Source organism: Oscarella lobularis, chromosome 4, assembly GCF_947507565.1.
Source record: "Oscarella lobularis chromosome 4, ooOscLobu1.1, whole genome shotgun sequence".
Taxonomy (NCBI): domain Eukaryota; kingdom Metazoa; phylum Porifera; class Homoscleromorpha; order Homosclerophorida; family Oscarellidae; genus Oscarella; species Oscarella lobularis.
The window spans coordinates 444,374-464,891 of record NC_089178.1 but is presented as its reverse complement, the minus strand read 5'-3'; the positions used below and the strand labels follow the sequence as shown (position 1 = coordinate 464,891).

Here is a 20,518-nt window from a genome sequence, read left to right as displayed (position 1 = left end):
TATGTGCGTACGAATTTTATCACTCTTCGTTAATTGATAAATAAATGAAATTTCTACTTTGCCAGGCATAAAAGATTATTCATTATTTCTGTATAAGCGGCATTAATTGATCCAGTTACGTGATAGGTACTCTTTGTGGAATCGTGAGCTTCTTTAGATTCTAAAGCGATCACCTGTAAATCACAGTCAAATCTCTCATTAGATTTTCAATTGAGATTACTCACAGAGTGAAAATGACAGCCGCAAGCGCCATAAATAAAGTGCTTGTATCGAGAAAACGTCATATTGAAGGTATTGACAAAATAGAAACCAAACTGTTTGGACGACTTGGCTAGGAGTCGATCTTTCCAGAAAACTCCCTTCTGTTCAGCCTATATATAATAGAAGCACTTATCATTATCAAACTCTAGCAAACGATCCATGCTCCTTGCCAAAGTTCGGTATCGAATTCCCGCTATTGGTTGATTAAACCCAGTGCTGAACCCCTTTATCACAACGGCTATCTTACTGAGACCCATCCTAAAAACCCCTCTTTCACTCAACATTCTACGTTAGAAAGTGGTAGCAAAACCTTTCTAGTAAATTACTGATGACTGACAAGTGATGTTCGGTGACCCACTGAAGTCCGCCAATCACAAGAACTGTCTGCCGACTATTAGCAAGAGGAATGTTCCTGTAAACAAAAACAGTGCGATCTTTTCTTCGTCTACGAACAATACTTTGCTCACGAGTGCAAAAGATCGTATAAAACTTTCTCTAAGACGGGCTGCTTATCTTCCGGAAGCCAGAAAGGCGGAAAGTACGTAAAAGTGACTGATTTGGGACCCATGATATCTTTGAATGCGACTGCCGTATGAGATTTATCCCAATAAGACAACGTTCCGTTTATCTAAACCAAGCCGTTTGAAAGCTAGAGCAGTGATCTGTCAATAACCACATCTCACCTTCTCTATCATGTAGTACATCATGCCCCTGAGAGTGGAATCGCCAAGGAAAAGAACCTTCAAGTGAGAACCATCAGAAAAAAAAGTCCAAATTCGCGCACGCTTAAAACCTTTTTATTTGAGAGACACCCTTGCAAGACGACAGGGGGCAGCACAGCGTGTCTGCAGTGGTAGGGAACCCATGCCGCCAATTTCCAATAGCACGAACGCCGATTCTGACACGAACCGCAAGGCAACACCCAACGCCCTTTGGGAAACGATCCACAGGCACGAAGAACAAAGGAAAAGATAAGCGCACCTTCAGCATCGCCACTCGTGCATTCAGTCACAGACGACGCGTGAGTTTTCTCCCAAAACGACGTCCACGATGAAGCCGCCGTCGGCTGTAGACCACATCGCTCCCACGAAAGCAAGACGAAATCGCATTCCTAACGAAGATTCAAATGCTATGACGCGAAACTCTCCCCCTTTTGGACTGACCTGCACCAAACTGCATACTTGATGCGAAGAGCTGGGATCGAACTCTGCCTCCGAAGCAGTCAAGTCTTCTCGCACAATTTGAACAATGTACTGACTCAAGACCCATATGTGAGTGTGACTCAGATCGACAATGTAATAGCGCAGCACATTAGAACCAACATTCAAGCTCCAATTAGACGGCCTAACAGTACGCAATGAATCCCCAGAGATACAATAAATTTTACAATGCAACGTACGTTGGTGGCCCGTTTTTTGATTCCAGTCTGGCTTCACTGTCGCAGTGAGCGGCTTTCGCTTTGATGTGCGCCAATACGACTTCGTTCGAAACGCGAACCTCGTACGCTTTGTTTTCGGGATGAAACGGTGGCACCAGCGTCCCGGGAGATACACTGAGCATACTTAGATAGGGTTTGGTAGAGGGATCTATAAGTCAAAGGTCCACGTGAATGACGACAGAATTCCTTGTTTTTTAAAAAAACCTTGAACGCAATCTCTGAATTTTCCTAAATGCCGCCGTTAATTATTCAGTTGTGTTTTACTTGCATAACTACTTACTTGTTTTGAGTTCTGAGAAAACTTTATTTGGCCTAATGGAGTTACGTAAAGGAAATCTCTCTCTGCAAATGCAAAAAAAATCGTTCCTTTATTTAAAACAGAGAGTTTGAACCCAGTTGTGGTACCGTTGTAAAGCCGTTTCATATTGAATTTCGAGCTTTGTTAGAATATCATGCATTTCATTGCCCATATAATGCCATAGATTGCTAGGCTTCTTCTCGTTTTTCAAATTGATTTTGCTGATAAAGGACGAATATGTCTTCCCCTTCGCTGAAGGATATAACTAAAGGAAGAGTACATTTGAACTCCAATAGTTACGCAGTGAAAAAAGCACTTTATCAAAATTTCCCAGCTGTTTTGATTCTCTTCGAGAATACAGCAGATCAATAATATCTGAGCTGCTAAGACAAAAATCGGCACTTGATTCGCAATTAATTCCCTATGATAAGCACAAAATTTCCGAGGACGTCTAAGAAGCGTTTCATCATACAGTTATCTTTATTCCTTCCAAATTATTGAGCGCTGCAGCTATCTCGCCAGCTACTCTCTTTCTCACAAACAACGCTCGGAGAGCGTCCTGGACTAGCACTCTTTTGACGCTGCTACTAGCCTCGCTACTGTCCTAAAAACGAACCCATACGTATCAATGACTACTGAAGAAGATAGTTCTGGCACCTTATCGGTTTCAGATAAGTTGGGCTGGCCGTCAACCTGTCAATCCATCATGATAATTTTAGTACGAAACCCGAGAAAACAACACCTTACCTCGACGACCAATGCATCGAAATCGGAGTTCAACATCAAGTCAACAGCCAAAAGCTGAAAACAGTGCAAACATCTACAAAGAAACGCCAATATAGAATAGTGTGTCACACTGTGTGTACTCACCTATACGTTGGCCTCTGTTCGCCACTCATTTTTTCAAATTCTTTCGCTAGTAGAGGCTGCGTGGCAAGCAGCATCTTCACCACTGCATTGCCTATGCTGTCAAACGCCTTCAGCGCAGCACTAGCTCCATATTTCGTCTTCAAGTGATTTCTGAGTTGATCGAAGTACCACAATCGCCCGGCCATCTGCAGAGAACATCACTATAATAGCACATACATTCAGGGCTTAAAAAATTTCTAGAACCTTTTTGAAGTGATATTTAGGTCCGCCTCGAAACATTACGATGCCTTCGCGATAGAGATAAACTCTCAACGGAAGCACCGACGTCACCAAAACGTAAGCGCGGACGCTAATGGGCAATCCTTGGACTTGCAGCTGATCGCCAAAGTATCTCTGACCAATTGCTCGACGACTAAGAAAGCTGAAGAGAACGCTAACAGTCACAATAACTATTGTTTTGCCAGCGTGCCTTATCTTTTCTTGAAATATTTCCGTTTTTGTCAAGAGCCGAATTCCGGCGCCACGACCCTGACTAGTCGACTTGATGATCCACTGAGAATCGGATTCCATAAACTCAATGGCGCTTAGAAATTGACTAAGCTGCGAAGGAAGAATCCAGCAAGAGGAATCAACGAAACCGTCTTGGGGAGAGAGAGAGAGTCAATTAACAAACGTTAGGAATTATTTGTTGGGGTCGTACTGGCATATTGATACGCCAAGTGCATAATAGAGCACAGTCGATCTTTCTTCCATAGCGTCTCTCGAAGACCCGGAATCCTAGACACCTGCAAGGAAACGAAGAACCGTTTCAGTCAAACACACTAACTTAATTAAGAAATAAAACATGACTTCTTCCCTCGTGAAAGATAGTGTAATACCTTCTGATAGTACTTCAGCCTGGTATAGTCGTCTCTTCTCAGGCATTCGTCACTGCCGTCATTATTCGCGAGACATAGCAATAGTAGCCAGTTGAAATCTTGCCAAAAACTTCATTAGCTAACGTTCAGATAAGATAAACGACGTTTCCGCCTCTACCGTTTTTCTCCTCGTCGTCGCGAAATCCCAGTCGTTTCAATGCCGTCACGTAAGCGGGCGAATCGCGATCGACGACGACGCTCGTTCCGCGCACCGAGACGACGTGTGGCGTCATAACGATGCCAGATAAATCGTCTTCTTCCAACTGAGAAGCGACGATGAGCATTTTCCTTTGGGGGCGGGGTGACGGTGAAACCTTCGCTAGAATTGCGTTCGTTTGCGTCTGTTGATCTCTGTATCTTTCGTCGGCGCTTTGTCTTATTGAGTCTTGAACGAGGACGCTCGGGGAAGCGTCCTTGACGAAGAGACGATTGAGAAGCAGCGTTGTCACGACGGCAAAGACGACGGCAACGGCTAGTAGAGTTCGAAGCGCGACTCGGAAACAGTACAGCTTCATTCGAAGGTTAAAGCACTAGTAACGACGGAGAAAGAAAGCCCTCACATTCTTTCTTATTCAATCTAGTAGATCTAGCGCACGCACCCTTCTTACTTGACACTCTTTTACGGACGTTGCTGTGCCCGTTGCTGTGTGTGGTTAACGCAGAGAGAGAGAAAGCCAACAACTTCCCGACCTGTTTTTATGACATTGACGCAGTGGTTTATTTTGACGCCAGTTTTGTGCAAGATTAGAAGCGAATCTTGCCAATTTCACAGAGCGAAATCATATACACGATGGTTTTACTCTAATTATATATTGGTTTTTCATGCAACAAAACCTCGGAACTTTCTGAGAAGAGAGCGGTTTCTTCAATACTTGGAGTGTCGTCTTGTCTCTTTCTGCAGAAGCAACTTCTGGCAGCATTCCAACAGGCATTTGTGGTAACTGTCAAAAGAAGTGCATTCGTCAGAGAAAGGCACGGAATTGATAACGCAGCAGCAACGGCATAGTATTGGAAATGCGTTTGATTTGACAAGGAGCTGAAATTTTGTTCAGTGACCAGGAGAAATACATCCCAGCTGATCTGTAGCAGAGTGAGCGAAAGGCTTGTCGCTACGACGCTCGCGAGACGGCAAATAAGCTGCTTGATCTGCAAGTATTGTCGTTTGTTTGTTTGACAGCAAGTAGCTGTGACTGTGGCTGTTAAAAGGACTCCAATAGCCACAGTAACTGCACCGTAAAGTGAAAGAGAAATCCAATCCTCGTATCTTTCTGCGCTATTATGTGGGAAAACGTCATATGCCCAACACCTGCGCCAATTGATAATCTGGCTTTCAAACTCAATCCCTGTTGTCAGAGTAAATTTTCTTAGTATTTTGTCGGTGCCTATGACTATGGGAATGACGATTGCAGACGTCCATACCAGAAAAAGGACTGCAGCGATTGTCCTCTTCCTTGTGCATGCACTGTGACAGCCGGCAATTTGCTTATACCCAAGCGCAGCGATTGTAAGTATAATGAACTCGGACATTGCGCTTGAAATGAGTGAAAGCGTGAAAGCGCTGAAGCACAGATGGGTTATCGTCTTTGTCGCTTCTTGACACCAAGCGTTGCTTAGTTTCATAATGATAAGAAACGCTATTTTTCCACTGGCCATTAGTATGTCAGAGACAGCCAGATTTACGAGTAAGATTGAAACTGGAGACGTCTCGCCATAGTATTTGCCTCTCCAACATTTGCATCGAACAATGATGACTCCAAAGTTGCAGACGACGGCTAAAGACAGTAAAATCCACAAAGCAAGTTCTACTCCCGGCGTCTTAATCGTATCATATTTGAATTGGGAATAGACGATCAGTTCTTGGTCTAACACGGACAAATTTGAAGTATTTATGCGACACAATGACGGGGTGTTCTGAAAAACTTTCATTCTGTTGTGATCACTGTGAAGGAGTGACGCTGCACTTCAGTGTGCTGTGTGAAGGCGCGTGGAAGAAGCTAATTTTGGAAGTAGGCGTTTAGTGACAGCTGTATTTATTACAACAATTCAATTCAGTAGGTATCTATATAGACTGGGAGCTGCTGATTGCCTGGCAAAAGTACGTGAAGGCTTCAGAAACAACGAGGTTGCTCTGAGAGATGGAGGAACACCGCCCTGAGTCATCATTGCGTTTAAATGCATTTGTGGTGTATTCAATAATAGTGCAGTGCGTCATATCCAGGAAAAACGAGCAGCAAAACAAAAAATCATTGTCAAAATTTATAAAGGAAAGAGCGTTTTCCTTTCCAATTATTCGTCTTCACTGCAGTGTTCGGACTGCGGAAGCGACTCGCTGTCTGGAAAAAGGCGTGTTGTTTCAACCCTGACTAGTTCGCTGCTATTCGTATTCCGTCTGTGTCTGCATTTGCATCGTAATATCTTGTCTTTGATGACGTTCCAGCAGGCATTTGTTGTAACTGTCAGAAGAAGTGGATTGGCCAAAGCGACGCATGGAATCGACAAAGTTGCCGCGACGGCGAAATATTTAATATCTTTTTGTTTCAACAAAACATCGAGGTTTTTCGTTTTGAGTACTAGCATCGCATCCCAGCTGGTTTGCAAGAGAGTAAGCAGAACGCTTGACAGCGCCACGCTTATAAACCGGACGCCAATCTGGCTATTTGATTGCAAAAACCGTCGATCTTTTCGACAGTATGAGGCAACAACGGCAACTGAAAAAAATATCCCCACTGCTAGAGTGATAAGACTGTACCAAGAAACTAAAAGGGCATCGCGGATAGTTTTAGCTGGGGTGTCAGGAACGGTGTCATACGCCCAGCAAATGTGCCAATCGATAAGATCTCTTTCTTCCAGTTTCGTCGCTATGGATGTGAAATTGCTATGGTTGAATCCAAAAAATGAAGTTAGTACTTGCATCACGGCAACAACCCACTCAAAGAGCACAACTAGGGCAGCTGTTTTGGTTGTCATGGTCCTTACGCAACAGCCAACGATCTGCATGCATCCCATCACTGCGATTACTAAGAACGTAAGAACTGTTATTTCACTGAAGATAATTGAGGCAAAGAAAGAAACGAGGCACATATGTCGCATGGTTTTAGTGGCTTCTTGACACCAGTTCTTTGCAATTCTTACCATAAAGAGAAAGAGAAGTTTTCCTATCGCCAGGAGCAGATCGGATGTAGCAAGAGCGATCAGCAAGATTGACACAGGAGACATTTGTCCGCAGCGTTTACGTTTCCAGCACTGACATCGAAAGATGAGGACTCCAATGTTGAAGACAACAGCCAACGATAGTATAATCCACAACGAAAGCTCCACTCCTGGACTCGTAATGATCTCGTATTTGAATTTTGAGTACATCACCTCGACGGAGACGTTGGAGTCGTTATTGCAGAGCAACGAAGAGTTCTCCTTCATTGTTATGACATGTATTGAAGGCTGACCCGAATTGGAAAGTACTTTCGCTTATTGTGAGTCGAAACTGGGCCATCCCCTTTGTAACAGCAGGTGATCTCCTCAACAGCAACACTTGTGCAATGCTACAAGTATTATAATATCACATAAGTCAAAATGAAAGGCTTATTATTTAGCATTTGTTTCATTCTCTACACAAACGAAAGAGAGCTCTCTGGGAAAAGAGATGTCGTTTCATCAACCCTGGCGAGGGTGCTGCTGCTACCCGTGGTTTTCTGTTCGCAGTTTCTCTTTGGTTTCAATCGAAAAATTGTTCTTTTGATAGCCTTCCAGCAGTCTGCTGTTGAAACAGTCAAAATGACTGAATTTGTCAGACTTAGGAATGAAACGGAGAAAGTGACGAGAACTGCCAGGTACTGAAAATATTTCTTGTTCAACATTGATTCGATGTCATTTGTTAGAAGAATCATATCCCAGCTTGTCTGAACCAGGACGAGAAGCACATTTGTCAGTACGACACTGATAAGGCGGAAACCGATCTGAGTATGCAAGTGGGCGTACGCTGAATTTGCTCGACAGTAGGTAAATGCGACTGTAGCAGTGTAAAGAATTCCGACAGTTGTCGTTGCTAGAATGTAACCGGAGACAGATACGAAATCGCGATATCTGTTGAACGCGCTTCTTGGAAAGGTGTCGTAAGCCCAGCAAATGTGCCAATCTAAAATTTCTCTCCGTTTAGTTTTTATCGTTACGTGCATTCCGCTAATGACTGGAATTCCTTGAGCTATTCCAATAGCCCAAACAAGCAGCAGAACCACGACAGTGGTTTTCATGGATATACGTCTGATTGTATTACAACAGCCAATAATTTGGACGTATCCATACGCAGCAAAGACGAGTAAAATTGCAGTCGTGGTGCCACCTCCAATGGTAGAGAGTTCAAAAGCGACGAAGCACATTTTCCTCATTGTTTTTGTAGTCACTTGACAACAGTTCTTAGCGATTCTGATTGTGACGAGAAAAAAGATCTTTCCAACTGCAATCAGCAAATCCGAGAATGCCAGATTGATCAGCAAAATTGACATCGGAGATATTTCTCTGCAGCTTGTTTTGTGCTTCCAATATCTAAAGACGATGACTCCAATGTTACAAAGCACACCCATTGAGACTAAAATCCACAACGCGAGCTCAACGCCGGGCCTTGCTACGGTTTCGTATTTGAATTTCGAGTAAAGGATTGCTCGTCTCAGTTGGGTGTTGTTGGATAATGTTTCGTTCATCTCATTTTCAAATGGCGACACGTTCATTTTCTTTTTCAATCTTTGACTGAGCAGCTGTTGGAGAGAATGATCTGCGTGGCCAAGACCAGCAACATTTGTAGCAAATTTGAAAATGGCAAAGGGTGTCATTTTGTGGAGAGACGGCAATATCATCCGGTTTCGTCAAAGTCATAATCAAATTTCGAAACGATCCCTACCGGTTTTTGAAGAAAAATCGATGTGGCATAGCCACAAGGTGTTTCTGTAAGAAGAAACGACTCAGTTTCACGCTACGTACACCGGCTATCTAGTATCGATTTCGCTTTTTCGTCTTGCGTAAGAGGGAAGAAGGATGCAGGAAGAAGCCTTTAAAGTTTCCCGGGAACCGGACAATATGGTCTTTCGGTCTCTTATCTGGAAGCAGCTAACCCCACCACCCAACTTGAACGCGTTAGGCAAGGTGACGGAGACGACGTAGCTCTGCGTATTATCGACGAAGGTTGAATTCTAAGAGCACCGCTTTACACCCTTCTACTACTGACTATATGTCTACAAAAAGGTTCTCGAGGACTAGAAGTCAAATGCGTCTTCAGGTTCGGAATCATTTTCAATTGACACCGACCCACCGATGATCGGCCTTACTTCTCCTCAGTCTCACGATTCTTCCGTCGATTCCGGCTGCCGCTCTCTTGTCGCGCACGTCCTCCTGGAGTCCGGCCTTGGCTAATGTCAAAAGGCCAACGTTGCGTTGAGTCTCGGCTATCGATCGATCGAGTCCGCCGTCGGCTCTCACGAGCCGCCTCGCTTCCGGCAGATCCGTTCCGGGATGACTCTGGTAGAGGCGAACAAGCGGACGATTCAGTCGTTCGCGAGTGCTAATGTCCGCATAAGAAACAGGACCCTAACGAAAACCCGTCAATCAATTGATCGACGTCAAAGATTGAATGGAAACTTGCCATGGTATATCCTCTAGCCAAACGCTGAACATCATGCCAACGATTGGCTTTCTGTATAGAAGCCCTCGTGTCGCCAACGGCAAGCTGAAGATGTTGCTGGCCACGTAACACAATAATCAATAAATGTTGAACTAAGATGCCTCTACGTTTACCTTTAGTGTGATTGTTTCGGCTAGTTTCCTTGTCAACCCCTCGTTGACGGAATCGTGCGAGGCTTTCTGCAGCCGCTCGGTGTGACTCACGACCGACGCCGCCTCGGCTCGCACCTTTTTCCCCGTTTCCAATCCCGTTGCGGTTTCGTTGACCAACATCGAACAGTCGGGCGTGAACGCTCCCAACGGGTCCGCCTCGATCGACACGGGATCGCGTCGCGAGACTGTCCGCTCGCCGCCGCAGAGAGCGACCGACGAGCGAGCCCGACACGTCAGCTGAAGCACGCGTGATCGTTCTTGAATCGCGGCCAGAAGTTGACTTCGCAGCGAGGCGAGCATCTGCAAGTGGCCCTGCACTCTGTCGAGCTGGCCTTCAAGCTTGTGCTTCAGCACAAACAGATGAACGCGCTCGGCAGACAGAAGCTCGTCAGCGCCATCAGAATCCTATACATCAATAAGAGGTATGGTATACCTAAGCCGTTTTTCTCTTGTAATTCCTTACCTTTTCTCTTTGGGGTCTTCTTCCTCGTATTTTGGATGATTGGCTATTTAGTGCAATGTCTTTTCGTCGGTACTCGAGCGCCTTTTCGATTCTCTCCTTGCATCGCGTCAATGATTTAATTTCTTCGTTCACGTTGCCGAGACAGGTCGTCAGATTGGACGCCACGCCTCGCACCTCTCTGACGTAGCCGTGTATTCGTTGATTGTTGCCCTGTATCATTGTGTCGCGGAGTGACGGCAGGACGTCCATTGATTTGCTCGCGTAAACGCCTTTGCCCGCTCTTGCGAGCACGGCCTGGGAGAGTTTGATTTGCTTGATCGTGCCACATTGCCACGATTCGGGTCCTATAGGCTTCATGCGGCTTTCCTCGGCCATGCTATGTTCTAATCGCAGACGGAGAGAGCGGGAAGTGAAGCGCGTCGAGACTCAACAGAGATCGTAACTAGGGGTAACGGAGAGGCGTGTATGAGACCACGTGCTGCAGCACGTGAGAAGATAAAAACCTATTCTGTTGCATTACCAAGCAAGCAACTCCTTACTACACTATGTGCGCCAAGTCGAGTAATCATTAATTTTTTATGCAATACTCAATCAAGCGGTTTCAGCTAATTATATTATGGAGCCGCTGAATATGCTCTCCTCGATCCCTAAACAAGATTTAGCCATGCCACGTAGTGTGCAGCGGCCTGCAGCGGCCGCATCTGACCGTGCAGAGCATCTACAGTAGTGCCACAGGAGGAGACTCGGGAGCATGCGCAGAAGGGAGAGCCATGAAACGGGGCTCTGAGGCCGTAGCGAGAGACGAAGGCGCAAAAAGAAGGAAGACAACTTTTACGACAAACATTTACGACTTTCTTGTCACGGGAATGGACAAAGTCAAGGCTCTATTCCACAGAAAACGACCGGATTCGCTAGAAAACGCTCCCCCGACCACCCAAATGGCAATCGGAGCAACGGGAAGGCCGAAGCCAGAGGTCATCGACTTGACGGGAGACGACGAACCGGCTCGAAAGCCTCTCATTCCGAAATCGTTCGTTCCCCAGCGCACGTTACCTCTCCACAAACGCTACCCTCCCAAAACATCTCTGCCCAAAACAGCAGCAGCAACAGCAACAGCAGAACCATTGATACGACCCAAAGAAAAAGCAGCGTACATAAGCAGATTGTCTAAATTTCTCGACCCGCGATCGTGGTCATACAAACGACCATGTCGCTCCCATCGTGCCGTCGCCGCGAAACGAGAGGAAAAGAACAAGGAGAAAGAAATGTGGGAAAGCATTATGTCCGGAATGGGCGTGCCAACGAAACCGGGATTTCCTACAGCAGTGCCAACAGAAACGCCACAGCAGCGCAGTCGTCACGACTACAAGCATATTTCGCGAGTGGTGAAACCTCAAGGGGTTGTCATTGACGACGATATCGAAGAGAAAGACTTGGCAAAGAGTTCCAGTGAGTCGGCGCATAGTAACTGGCATTTCACCGCAAGGAGTAGTCTCAGCAATGAGAGTCGTCCTACCTGGAATCCCAGTGTCGACTCAGGAAGAACTAACGGTCTTTCTGATACCATCGAAGTCATCGAAATACCGGATTCTCCTTCGCCGCCCTCGTCAGAAGCGAGCAAACCCGAGAAACCGACGAAGCGTTTCATTCACCAGAAATACGACCCAAGTTGGCTGCAGAGGCAACGGGAAGATGTCGAGCGTTCGCGCAGTGCAACGAACGCTTGTTCGACGCAAATACGCAAGCAACAGGAAACGATAGCCGAGGAGAAGAACGCTTTGGATCGCGAAATCGCACTCAAAATCAGCAAACTCGAAATCGAATCGCGACTGAAGAAGAAGAAAAAAACGCCAAAACTTCCTCCGCTTCCCGCCGACCACGCGTCAATCGTCGAATCGGCGTGGAACTCGAACGACGACCCCGACGAAGTGTTTGCGACCGCCTACAGCATTTCGATCAAACGTCGCGACTTGCAGACGCTCAACGGCGCCAGTTGGCTCAACGACGAAGTGATCAACTTCTACCTCAATCTTCTCGCGACGCGTTCGGGCGTCGACGAGTCGTTGCCGAGCGTTCACGTCATGTCGACGTTTTTCTATCAGAAGCTCTCCTCTGCTGGATATAAGGGCGTTCAACGTTGGACGCGTCGCGTCGATATATTCGCTAAGGATATGGTGCTCGTGCCGATTCATCTCGGGATGCATTGGTGTCTCGCCGTCGTCGATTTTGCGCGGAAGTCGTTGGTTTATTACGATTCGTTGCGTGGCGAGAATTCGGCGTGTTTGAATGCGTTGGCTGGTTACGTGTGCAGCGAGTCCGTCAATAAGAAAGGTGTCGAGTTTAGTTTGGACGATTGGACGATTTGTTGTGCCGCCGATGTGCCGGAGCAGCAGAACGGGTCCGATTGCGGCGTATTTGCGTGTCAGTATGCCGAGTTTTTGTCGCGACGGTGCTCGTTTGCGTTCAGCCAACAGGACATGCCGTATTTCAGAAAGAAAATGGTTTACGAGATAGTGACTAAGAAACTGCTTAATTAGAAATGGTTTTTGCTCTAAAGTCAGTTGGTATTATTTCATAGAGCCTGTATTGAGTAAAGATTGAGCATCACGTAGTCACTTGGCCTGGCTGGTCTAATAAATGTACTGTTTCATACACAAAATTTTAGAAATTGATTTATCTGTTTATCGTTTGTGTTTGGAGGGAGAGAGAAAGGTGCACATTTTTGGGTTTGACGTACAAATAACGCGCGCTAAAACTCTCTGACAATGACTGAAATTCGCGGTGTCGTCACGCCAAAAGCCGGTCGTCACCACCACGCACCCTTTCTAAGCTCAGACGAAGCCTCCATTGACTCCGTCTCTCGAATAATCGCCCGGCAATGCAAGCGAACCCGACTCCGGATTTCGACGGCACCCAGACGACAGCTCTCTTCGCTATGAACGAAGAAGAATCGACGATGGCCGTCGTTCCCGCCACGACGTCGTTGTCGTCGTCGTCGTTGGCGGACTCTCACGCGATTCGCACGTGTTTGTCGTCCCAGCAGTCGCAAATCGTCGCCCAGCAGCGCGGACAGGCGATCATGAATGAATCGAGTCAATGTAAGAGCGTTGCGAAGGGAGACCATTATTGAGCCCTCGAGACGCGAAAATCACTTTAATTAATTAATTAATTAATTAATTAATTACTATCCTACGCCATCTTCTCAGATTTTGATTACTCTGACGCCCAAGTGAAGCGAGTGAACGACATACACTTGTCGCTGTATCAGGATTTGGGTCGATTCGAACAAGAGACGGCGTCGGTGAAATTTGCTCTCAAAGAAAAGGCGAGCCTGTGCCAAAGAGAAAAGCTTTTCACTTATCGTAGAGTCCTAGGAACGTGCACTTCAAGACTACTCGCAAAGAAGTGACAGCCAGAAGAAAAGCATAGGCGATCTCCAAGTACTGTACATTTTCTTATGGGTTCTAATTGATCTCTTCTAATTTCGTTTGAAAGTTCAAATGCGAGTACCTAACGTCGGCGTTGGCAAACGAGAAAATCAATCAGGAAGAAATGAAGCGCAAGTCAATAGAAAGAATAACGTCAGAAATATTAGAGGACTTCATACTATATCTTGGCTAGGATCAAAGCAAGTAGAGAAATGTGTCTGGCATTGAACGCTCAAGCGGACCGAATAATGGACTCCCTTAGAAGAAGTGAGGAATAGGATCAGATGGCTCTCGTCGTCTTATGCAGTTTTTTAGGCGAAAATGATCGAGACGAGATGAGACTTCAGCAGGAATGCTACACAAAAAAATATGAGGTAGACTCGAGATAGATAGATAGATAGATAGATAGATAGATAGATAGATAGATAGATAGATAGACGCCGGGCCTACGCATATGTTTTTTGTAGGATCTCACTGAAAAAGTGTTGCAGTTAGAGGAGGCCCACGCTAAGAAAGTGCTTGACTTAGCAACATCTTGTGAGAAATTTTCGCGTCCCAGAAGCGACGGCGCTTGATAAACGCTTTTGAAGATGACCGTGACATGTCGCGTTGCTCGAAAAAAGAAGACGAATTGAATTTGGCTATTGAAGCGATGAAAAACGAAGTGAGGCATACGGCTAGACTATGGAATTCAAAATTGAAGTTCTATTTCTTAGGCACTTGAACGGGAGGCCGACAATCGACGTCTCGTCGACAAGTGTGCACAGTACGAATTAGACGTGGAATCGCTGAAGACGTCTAAAGGCAAAGTCCAACAGTGTCTCCCTTAGCTGCATTTCATTTTGCTAACTTATAGAAACGTTGGACGCATTGCTCACGGCGACTCGTAAGGAGTTCGAGAGTAGCAAAGCGGAAAGATCAAAGGAGGTTGAATGCTATAGAGTAAGGTCTATCTATTCTTCGAGTACGTTGATGAGTTGCTGCCCTGTAGAAGAGTGGTGCTCGTTTATCAGAACAAATCAGTTTACTCCAAACGGAACTAGAAACGGTGGCGTCCGAGAAAGCAGCGCAGGAGGCTGAATACATCGAGAAGGAGATGAAGAATCGAGGCGAGAAAGAGAAGATGCAGCAGGTCGTCAAAAGCGCTGAGAAAAACATGAGGCAAACTCGAGAAGAGTACGTTTTGGACGAGAGGCTAAAGAGAGTCTCTAATTCCTTTGTGTAGGGCGGCGTCTTTGGAACAGGCTCGCGCTTTACTCCAAAATCAATTAAACGAGACGGCAGCGGAGAAAGGTACGTGAAAAAATAATCGCTTTTTGTCTGTGTCTTTTTTGCACGTCTGTATGTGGTCTTAGAGAGTCTACTTCGAACTCAGGAGGAGAAGAGCGAGGAATTTCAGACGTGCAAAGTTCGTGCTTGTTCTTCTGTGATTTTTTTTGAATCCTCTCTCGTTTGTCAGGCTAATTTGGAGAGTCAGCTTGACTGCACAGCCAATAAACTGGCTATTTCTGCCAATCGATTGAGTGAACTTGAGAAAGTCAAAGCTGAATTGGAGACTCAAAAGGACAATCTACAAGTGACGTTGACGCTGATTGCAAAGCTTTGCTTTCAAAAGAAATGTGAAATTAGGTCGATTTTGAAGAACTGAAGGAACAGTGGGAAAAGTACCGAGAGCAAAACGAAGAAATGACGGCAAAGCTTTCCACGTGCAATGAAGAGATCAAATCAAAAACGGTATTGGCGAAAAAAAGATAGTTACGACGAATTGGCACATTTTTCTAGATCCAAATTCAAGAATTAAAATCAGAAGTCGATGAAACCAGAAGACAGAAGGAAGATGCTCTGACGGATTTCGACGTGCTGAAAAAGAAATGCAAGAACAAAGAAGAGGCGTTGGATAAAGCGAAGGTTTATGGTCCACTATCAATACCAAGCAATTAGTCAGTCACTTTTAGGCGGATCATCGCAAAGGCGTAGAAGCCATGCAGCAGAGTAAGGAAAAAATGCAAGACGACATAAAAGTAGGAAATCTGAATACGAGACTGCTTTTTCAATTGCTTTTATCTTTTATTAAGATGAATGAGCTTCAGTGGAAGACTGCACTTGACGAGTGTAAGGCAGAAAGAGAGAGACGTCTGCAAGAGTCGAGTGAAGCACACGAGAAAGAACTGGCAGAACTTGAGCGGCAAGTTGAGGCTGAGAAGAAGAAAGCAGAGGTGTCCGACGTCGTTCTCTATCTGCTTGTGAAAAAAAACGTTCTCTTTTAGAATGCTCTCGTAAAGAAGGAAGAACTCGAGTATGGGGTGGTTACGGTGCGGTCTTTTTCTCATTTGTGCATTATAGGCAGAAAGTCGCCGAGCAGTCTAAGCGTTTGAAGGATTTTGATAGCAAGACGAAAGCAAACAAAGCTGAAGAGAGAGCGCGCGTATAGTCTGCTCTGACCCTTTTTTCACTGATCAGAGAGACTGATTGATTTCGTCTGAAGGAACGAAAAATGAAGCAAGAATTAAAGTCAGCCGAGAAGAGAATGTCTGCTTTGGAAAAGGAACTTGAACACAAGACGTCGGCTCTAGAAAATATTTCACAAGAAAAGAATTTGTTGCAAGATGAGGTAAGCGTTACTGTAAAGAAAACAATCATATCATTTCATCTGTTTATAGATGCAATCTTTCAAGCAAAGAGAGGAGAAGCTTGCCGAAGAGAAGAGCTCTCTAAACGAAGACGTGAGAATAGCGACTTACGTGCCTCTAGAAGTCAATTTTTTCGCGGCGATAGATACGTATTCTCGAGGATGAGAAAAAGGAATTGCAGTCTACTACAGCGACGTTACGGGGCGAAGTAAGAGCTGTTGTCAACATCCTTGTCGTTGATTCGAAGCTCTATGTCAGGTCAATTCTCTCAAAGCAGCAAATATGAAGCAAGAGAAAGCCTCTGAGGAAAAGGTGTGATGCAGAAAAAAAGAGCTTTGAAAATGACATTAGTTTTGGATGCAGTTGCAGAAAGGAGACGCTGAAAACAGGAAATTGAAGGCACTGATTGCTGAAAAAGACGAAAAGGTTAGTCAATAGGATGGCCTGAGTTGATTAGCTATACGCGTTTTAGATATCTGCACTTGATTGCAGGCGCAAAGAGCAGGTAGCAGATCAGGAAAGCAAGCAAAAGAAACTGGAAGCCGACATTGAACAATACCAAGTTGGTGGAATTTTTTACTTTACACGTGTGCTTATTTGGGTTTGGTTCAGAGTCGCTTGGCTCAAAGCGAGTCAGAATTGAAGGCTCTCCGAGGCATCAAGAAGGAACTGGAGAAGGTTCGACGTTGGCTATTGGGCATGCTTATAAACATACATGAACTTTCAACGTAGAGTCAAGCGAAGGAATTATTCGATTCGAAAAAGAGGCAGGATTTGGAAGAAGAAGTGAAAAGATTGAAAACGGAATTGGTAGCTCAGTGGAACAGGGACACGGTCAGCTTTACCTCTTGCCTCCCTGCAGAACCTAGTCCGGAAAGAGCTCAACAACGAATTGCTCGCAAAGAAGACGATGGCTGAAGAACTTCACGACAAGGTAGAAAAGCCAGAATGCGATAAGAAAGGAATTCGAAGCGCTTCCTCTATTTCCTAGGAATGCGAAGTCAAACGACTTAAGCAGCTGGTATCAAACCGATCTTCCAGTCGGCTCCATTTAGTTTGTTTTGCGTTGAGGTTCCCGCAACCCCGCCCGCCGGCGTCGTACCGTCGACGTTGAAAGCGTCGCGCGCTCCTCGTCGCGCGGTGACGGGGGTTTCGACGTCGCGCTCTTCTCGTCACGCGGTGACGGAGGTTTCGACGCCGCGCAGGGCGAATGTCGCGCAGGCGTCGCCGTTGCAGGGCCCATCGTGTCCGTCTCCGCCGCCGCCGCCACCGCCGCCGCCACCACCGCCACCACCACCTCCTGAAGCGTCAAGAGCCCGTCGGGGTATACTGAAGCCGGCTGGGCAGGATAGTGCTCCTCGTGGCGCGCGATCGTCGTCTTTACCACGCAAAGCTGTGGTATTCAAGGAGGTAATAGATTCGGTGTCGGGAACGTTCTGTTCTTTATTGAAACCCGTCAAGGCGGAGAAGAGGAAGTCTGAGCGATCGTCTAAAAGAGGCCGCCTGCAGCACGACATGCCATTGAGTCCATTACGTCAGACAAAGAAAGTACAGGATGATTAGTTGCATTCGCATTAGCCTGCATTTGTTCGTCATCGGTATTAATTGTCTCCTAGGTTTGCACAGACGAGACGGACGTCTTCAACCGGCTATTTGCGGAGTCCGATGCCTCCTTTTTTGGCACCAATCCGGTATAGCACTAGCGATGTTTTCGATTGCGCATCATGAGTCACTTGTCCCTCTTATTCAAACAAAAGCCTACCACTTCTGCTCAGTCAAAACTGAGACCGAAGAGGAAGACTCTCTCCGCGGATTGGTACGACACGGATCCAGTCTATCGGTTTGACGACGATGGGAGTGACAAGTAGATGAAAGCGAAAGAACGGACGTGTATGCATGTATGCAGTCCCCTCTTCCCTCTTCCCCCTCCCCTCTCCCCCTCGACAACGTCTCTGCTATTTATTAAGTTGCGTTTACGCTGGTAGCCTAGGAGTCAGATATGTTTACAAAGGTATTGAAGCCACTGCAAAGTCGTTTACTTTGGATCAGTTTACAGAAGCTGACTGCCTGGTCTGTTTCTCGTCTGCTTTCACGTGGAACGAGTTCATTTTGGGACGAATGGATATAATATAATACTATTTTGGAGTCTTCTGACTCAGGTTTTCTTTCCTAATGCAGTTAGATTAATGATAATTACTGTCAATTAGTTTCGTTCATTTGATTTCCTGTGGTCTCTCCGACGAGGAACAGCGTCAGTGAGTGTGTTGACTTGCATGAAGAAGATCAATCTGCATGAAACAAAGTCAGGCGGCCGACACGCCGCTAAAGTAAGAATGTTCAATCCTTCTTGCTCGAATGCACGATCCCTATTTTACAAAAGAGAAATGACCGCCAGCGGTACCACTTCCGTCACGTGTCTTCCACGGCTCGTCCAATCACGCTCCCCGACGCCACACGCGACGTACGCGGAGCAGTGACACCAAGCCGCAGTCTCGCACGCGCCGCCACTCGACGATGCCACGATCTCCCCTCGCCGCCGCCCTCCCCTTCCTCCTCCTCCTCTTCCTCGACTCGAACGCAGCGCTTTTCTTTTCCGACGGGCCGAGCTGCGAGCCGCTCTTGCCCAGCTTCGCCAAATGTAGCGCATACGGCTACGACAGTGCGCTCGTTCCCAACGACCTCGGTCATCGTACCCAAACCGAAGCGCTCGCCGGCTTCAATACTTTCGATCGACTCCAGAGAGCAAACTGTTCGCCCGAACTCGAATTCTTCCTTTGTACCCTTCACGTACCGTTCTGCGCCGAAATGGACGGGAATGCGGAGGGCATCCCACCATGTCGCGAACTCTGTAATCGCGTGCGCGCAGGCTGCCAACGCGACATAGCGCGCGTAGTTCGCTGGGACGATAGCTACGGCGGCAAGCTCCGATGCAATCGTTTCCCAAGCGAAAAGGACAAGAACGCGCTGTGTATGCCAGAGAGCCCCCTAAACGCGCCGCCGCCCCCTCCGACGACGAACGAACCGACGATCGCGCCGACGACGACGGCACCCACGACGATCGCGCCGGCGGCGACGACGACGAAAGCGACGAAAGACGTCACTACGACGAAGCCGCGTAAGTAGAGGACATAGAGATTAGAGGGAAAAATGGCGAGGGTGGCGCTTCCTAACCCACGCTCCGTTTATTTTGCGTGGCGGGGAAGTCTTAACCAGGGGGGGGCGTGTTTCTTTAGAAATCGTTTCCGCCACCTCGTCGCTTCCTAAGCCAGAAAAGAAAACCGACGCCCCTGCTGTCGTGAATAAACGAAAGTGTTCCAAGTGTCCCAGGACGACTCGAGGAACATATAAAAAATTCGTCAATGGAAAGTATGACTATGGTGAGGGATATATAAATATATATAGAGAGAGATGGAGACAGTCAATTAACCTTTTGATATAGTAATCAGAGGTGACGTCGAGAAAAGAGCGTCAATCGAGTCACCCGGTCTGTGGAGCTACCAATTCCGTCTCCTTCAAATCTACAACCAGTCGAAAGTTGATTTGACTGGTTCGATTCAAAAGACGTTGTCACTGTGGACGAAATCGGGCGCGTCGAGGACCAAGTGCGTCTGTCCGAAGCTGAAGAGCGGTGGTCACTATCTCATTGCCGGCTACGAGGACGCAAAGAACGGTCGATTGCTATTGAATAAGCGAACGATCATCGAATCGTGGGATGGAAACGTGGAGCTATCCGTTGTCAGGTGGTTCAATAGAGCTGCACGAAAATTCGGCGCCACCAAGTGGAATGCTATTCCGCCCCTCGGGGGCAAAGTCGGAAAGAAATCGAGGAAGATAATAGCGTAAGTTGGCGGAGAGGGAGGAAGGGAGAAGCCTTTTACTCAGCATTGAGATACATGTAGTTGTGTCAGTCAAGCCGTTTTTTTACTTGTAGAGTCAGTTAGGGACTTCTTAGTAGTGGTTCTTGTTTGGACTTGAGTCCTGAGTGCCTTTACTGCATTGTAGTAAGGAGACGTAAATCAATCCATCTGGCGAGCTCCTTTAGATGTATTGCTAGGATTGATTGACGCACAATGGGGCGCGTACCAAATAAAATTAGGCTGGCGCCAGTCTGTGTTCGCCTTATTAATCTTATTGATTGGTTTTCTGCAGGGGAAACGAGCAGAGACTGAACTAATGGACGTTCCAGCGCAGCCGACGTAACGATTGTTCACCCCCGATATATGCCGCCCTGGTGGAGTTACATCATACAGTATTACGCAGCACAGAATTGAGTAGTATTCTTATACATTAATTACACTTTACGGACAGGTACATAAATAAAGAAGTAGAGAGTGCAGTCAGAGTCTATCAAATAAGACGACCAAGTATAGCTAGATAAGCCGCCCACGCGCGT

At 46.5% G+C, this 20,518-nt stretch overlaps 5 protein-coding genes across 7 annotated transcripts; 3 read left to right on the top strand and 2 right to left on the bottom strand.

The window, feature by feature from the left end:
- Window positions 1-9: 9 nt before the first annotated feature.
- On the bottom strand, window positions 10-4,530 carry LOC136185593 (cadherin-like and PC-esterase domain-containing protein 1). Of its 3 annotated transcripts, none has more exons than XM_065972762.1 (24): window positions 4,393-4,530; window positions 3,903-4,314; window positions 3,746-3,843; window positions 3,568-3,652; window positions 3,337-3,508; window positions 3,111-3,288; window positions 2,868-3,052; window positions 2,745-2,817; window positions 2,655-2,690; window positions 2,470-2,601; window positions 2,314-2,418; window positions 2,105-2,262; window positions 1,980-2,041; window positions 1,904-1,927; window positions 1,661-1,847; window positions 1,425-1,605; window positions 1,243-1,372; window positions 1,055-1,191; window positions 945-1,001; window positions 729-889; window positions 572-673; window positions 432-519; window positions 225-371; window positions 10-173 (listed from the first exon to the last, which is right to left on the bottom strand). In XM_065972762.1, the coding sequence occupies exons 2-24, from the start codon at window positions 4,297-4,299 to the stop codon at window positions 54-56; spliced, it is 3,015 nt and encodes a 1,004-aa protein (XP_065828834.1). In that variant the 5' UTR covers window positions 4,300-4,314; window positions 4,393-4,530; the 3' UTR covers window positions 10-53. The 3 variants fall into 3 exon arrangements, with proteins under 3 accessions (XP_065828834.1, XP_065828836.1, XP_065828833.1); XM_065972764.1 differs by lacking the exon at window positions 4,393-4,530 and having other exon boundaries at window positions 3,903-4,047; window positions 4,099-4,360; XM_065972761.1 differs by lacking the exon at window positions 4,393-4,530 and having other exon boundaries at window positions 3,903-4,360.
- Window positions 4,531-8,938: 4,408 nt separating this feature from the next.
- Window positions 8,939-10,509, bottom strand: LOC136185594 (tektin-like protein 1). The gene is made up of 4 exons (XM_065972765.1): window positions 10,068-10,509; window positions 9,566-10,009; window positions 9,414-9,509; window positions 8,939-9,358 (listed from the first exon to the last, which is right to left on the bottom strand). The coding sequence occupies exons 1-4, from the start codon at window positions 10,440-10,442 to the stop codon at window positions 9,065-9,067; spliced, it is 1,209 nt and encodes a 402-aa protein (XP_065828837.1). The 5' UTR covers window positions 10,443-10,509; the 3' UTR covers window positions 8,939-9,064.
- Window positions 10,510-10,831: 322 nt separating this feature from the next.
- On the top strand, window positions 10,832-12,714 carry LOC136186734 (sentrin-specific protease 1-like). Its single transcript, XM_065974194.1, has one exon. The coding sequence runs from the start codon at window positions 10,838-10,840 to the stop codon at window positions 12,602-12,604; it is 1,767 nt and encodes a 588-aa protein (XP_065830266.1). The 5' UTR covers window positions 10,832-10,837; the 3' UTR covers window positions 12,605-12,714.
- Window positions 12,715-12,838: 124 nt separating this feature from the next.
- Window positions 12,839-18,155, top strand: LOC136186267 (interaptin-like). Its single transcript, XM_065973538.1, has 34 exons — window positions 12,839-13,165; window positions 13,274-13,392; window positions 13,442-13,507; window positions 13,563-13,630; window positions 13,689-13,762; window positions 13,811-13,869; window positions 13,963-14,032; window positions 14,086-14,159; window positions 14,212-14,293; window positions 14,346-14,437; window positions 14,487-14,671; window positions 14,721-14,788; window positions 14,851-14,903; window positions 14,955-15,071; window positions 15,125-15,229; window positions 15,278-15,403; window positions 15,451-15,516; window positions 15,571-15,711; window positions 15,763-15,791; window positions 15,839-15,920; window positions 15,981-16,106; window positions 16,156-16,218; window positions 16,271-16,333; window positions 16,384-16,437; window positions 16,489-16,551; window positions 16,598-16,687; window positions 16,738-16,803; window positions 16,858-16,935; window positions 16,988-17,059; window positions 17,117-17,146; window positions 17,197-17,535; window positions 17,587-17,673; window positions 17,742-17,816; window positions 17,883-18,155. The coding sequence occupies exons 1-34, from the start codon at window positions 12,946-12,948 to the stop codon at window positions 17,991-17,993; spliced, it is 3,213 nt and encodes a 1,070-aa protein (XP_065829610.1). The 5' UTR covers window positions 12,839-12,945; the 3' UTR covers window positions 17,994-18,155.
- Window positions 18,156-18,169: 14 nt separating this feature from the next.
- LOC136186278 (secreted frizzled-related protein 3-like) lies at window positions 18,170-20,461 on the top strand. Its single transcript, XM_065973552.1, has 6 exons — window positions 18,170-18,284; window positions 18,333-18,452; window positions 18,506-19,240; window positions 19,359-19,502; window positions 19,565-19,964; window positions 20,275-20,461. The coding sequence occupies exons 3-6, from the start codon at window positions 18,640-18,642 to the stop codon at window positions 20,297-20,299; spliced, it is 1,170 nt and encodes a 389-aa protein (XP_065829624.1). The 5' UTR covers window positions 18,170-18,284; window positions 18,333-18,452; window positions 18,506-18,639; the 3' UTR covers window positions 20,300-20,461.
- The last annotated feature ends 57 nt before the right edge of the window (window positions 20,462-20,518 follow it).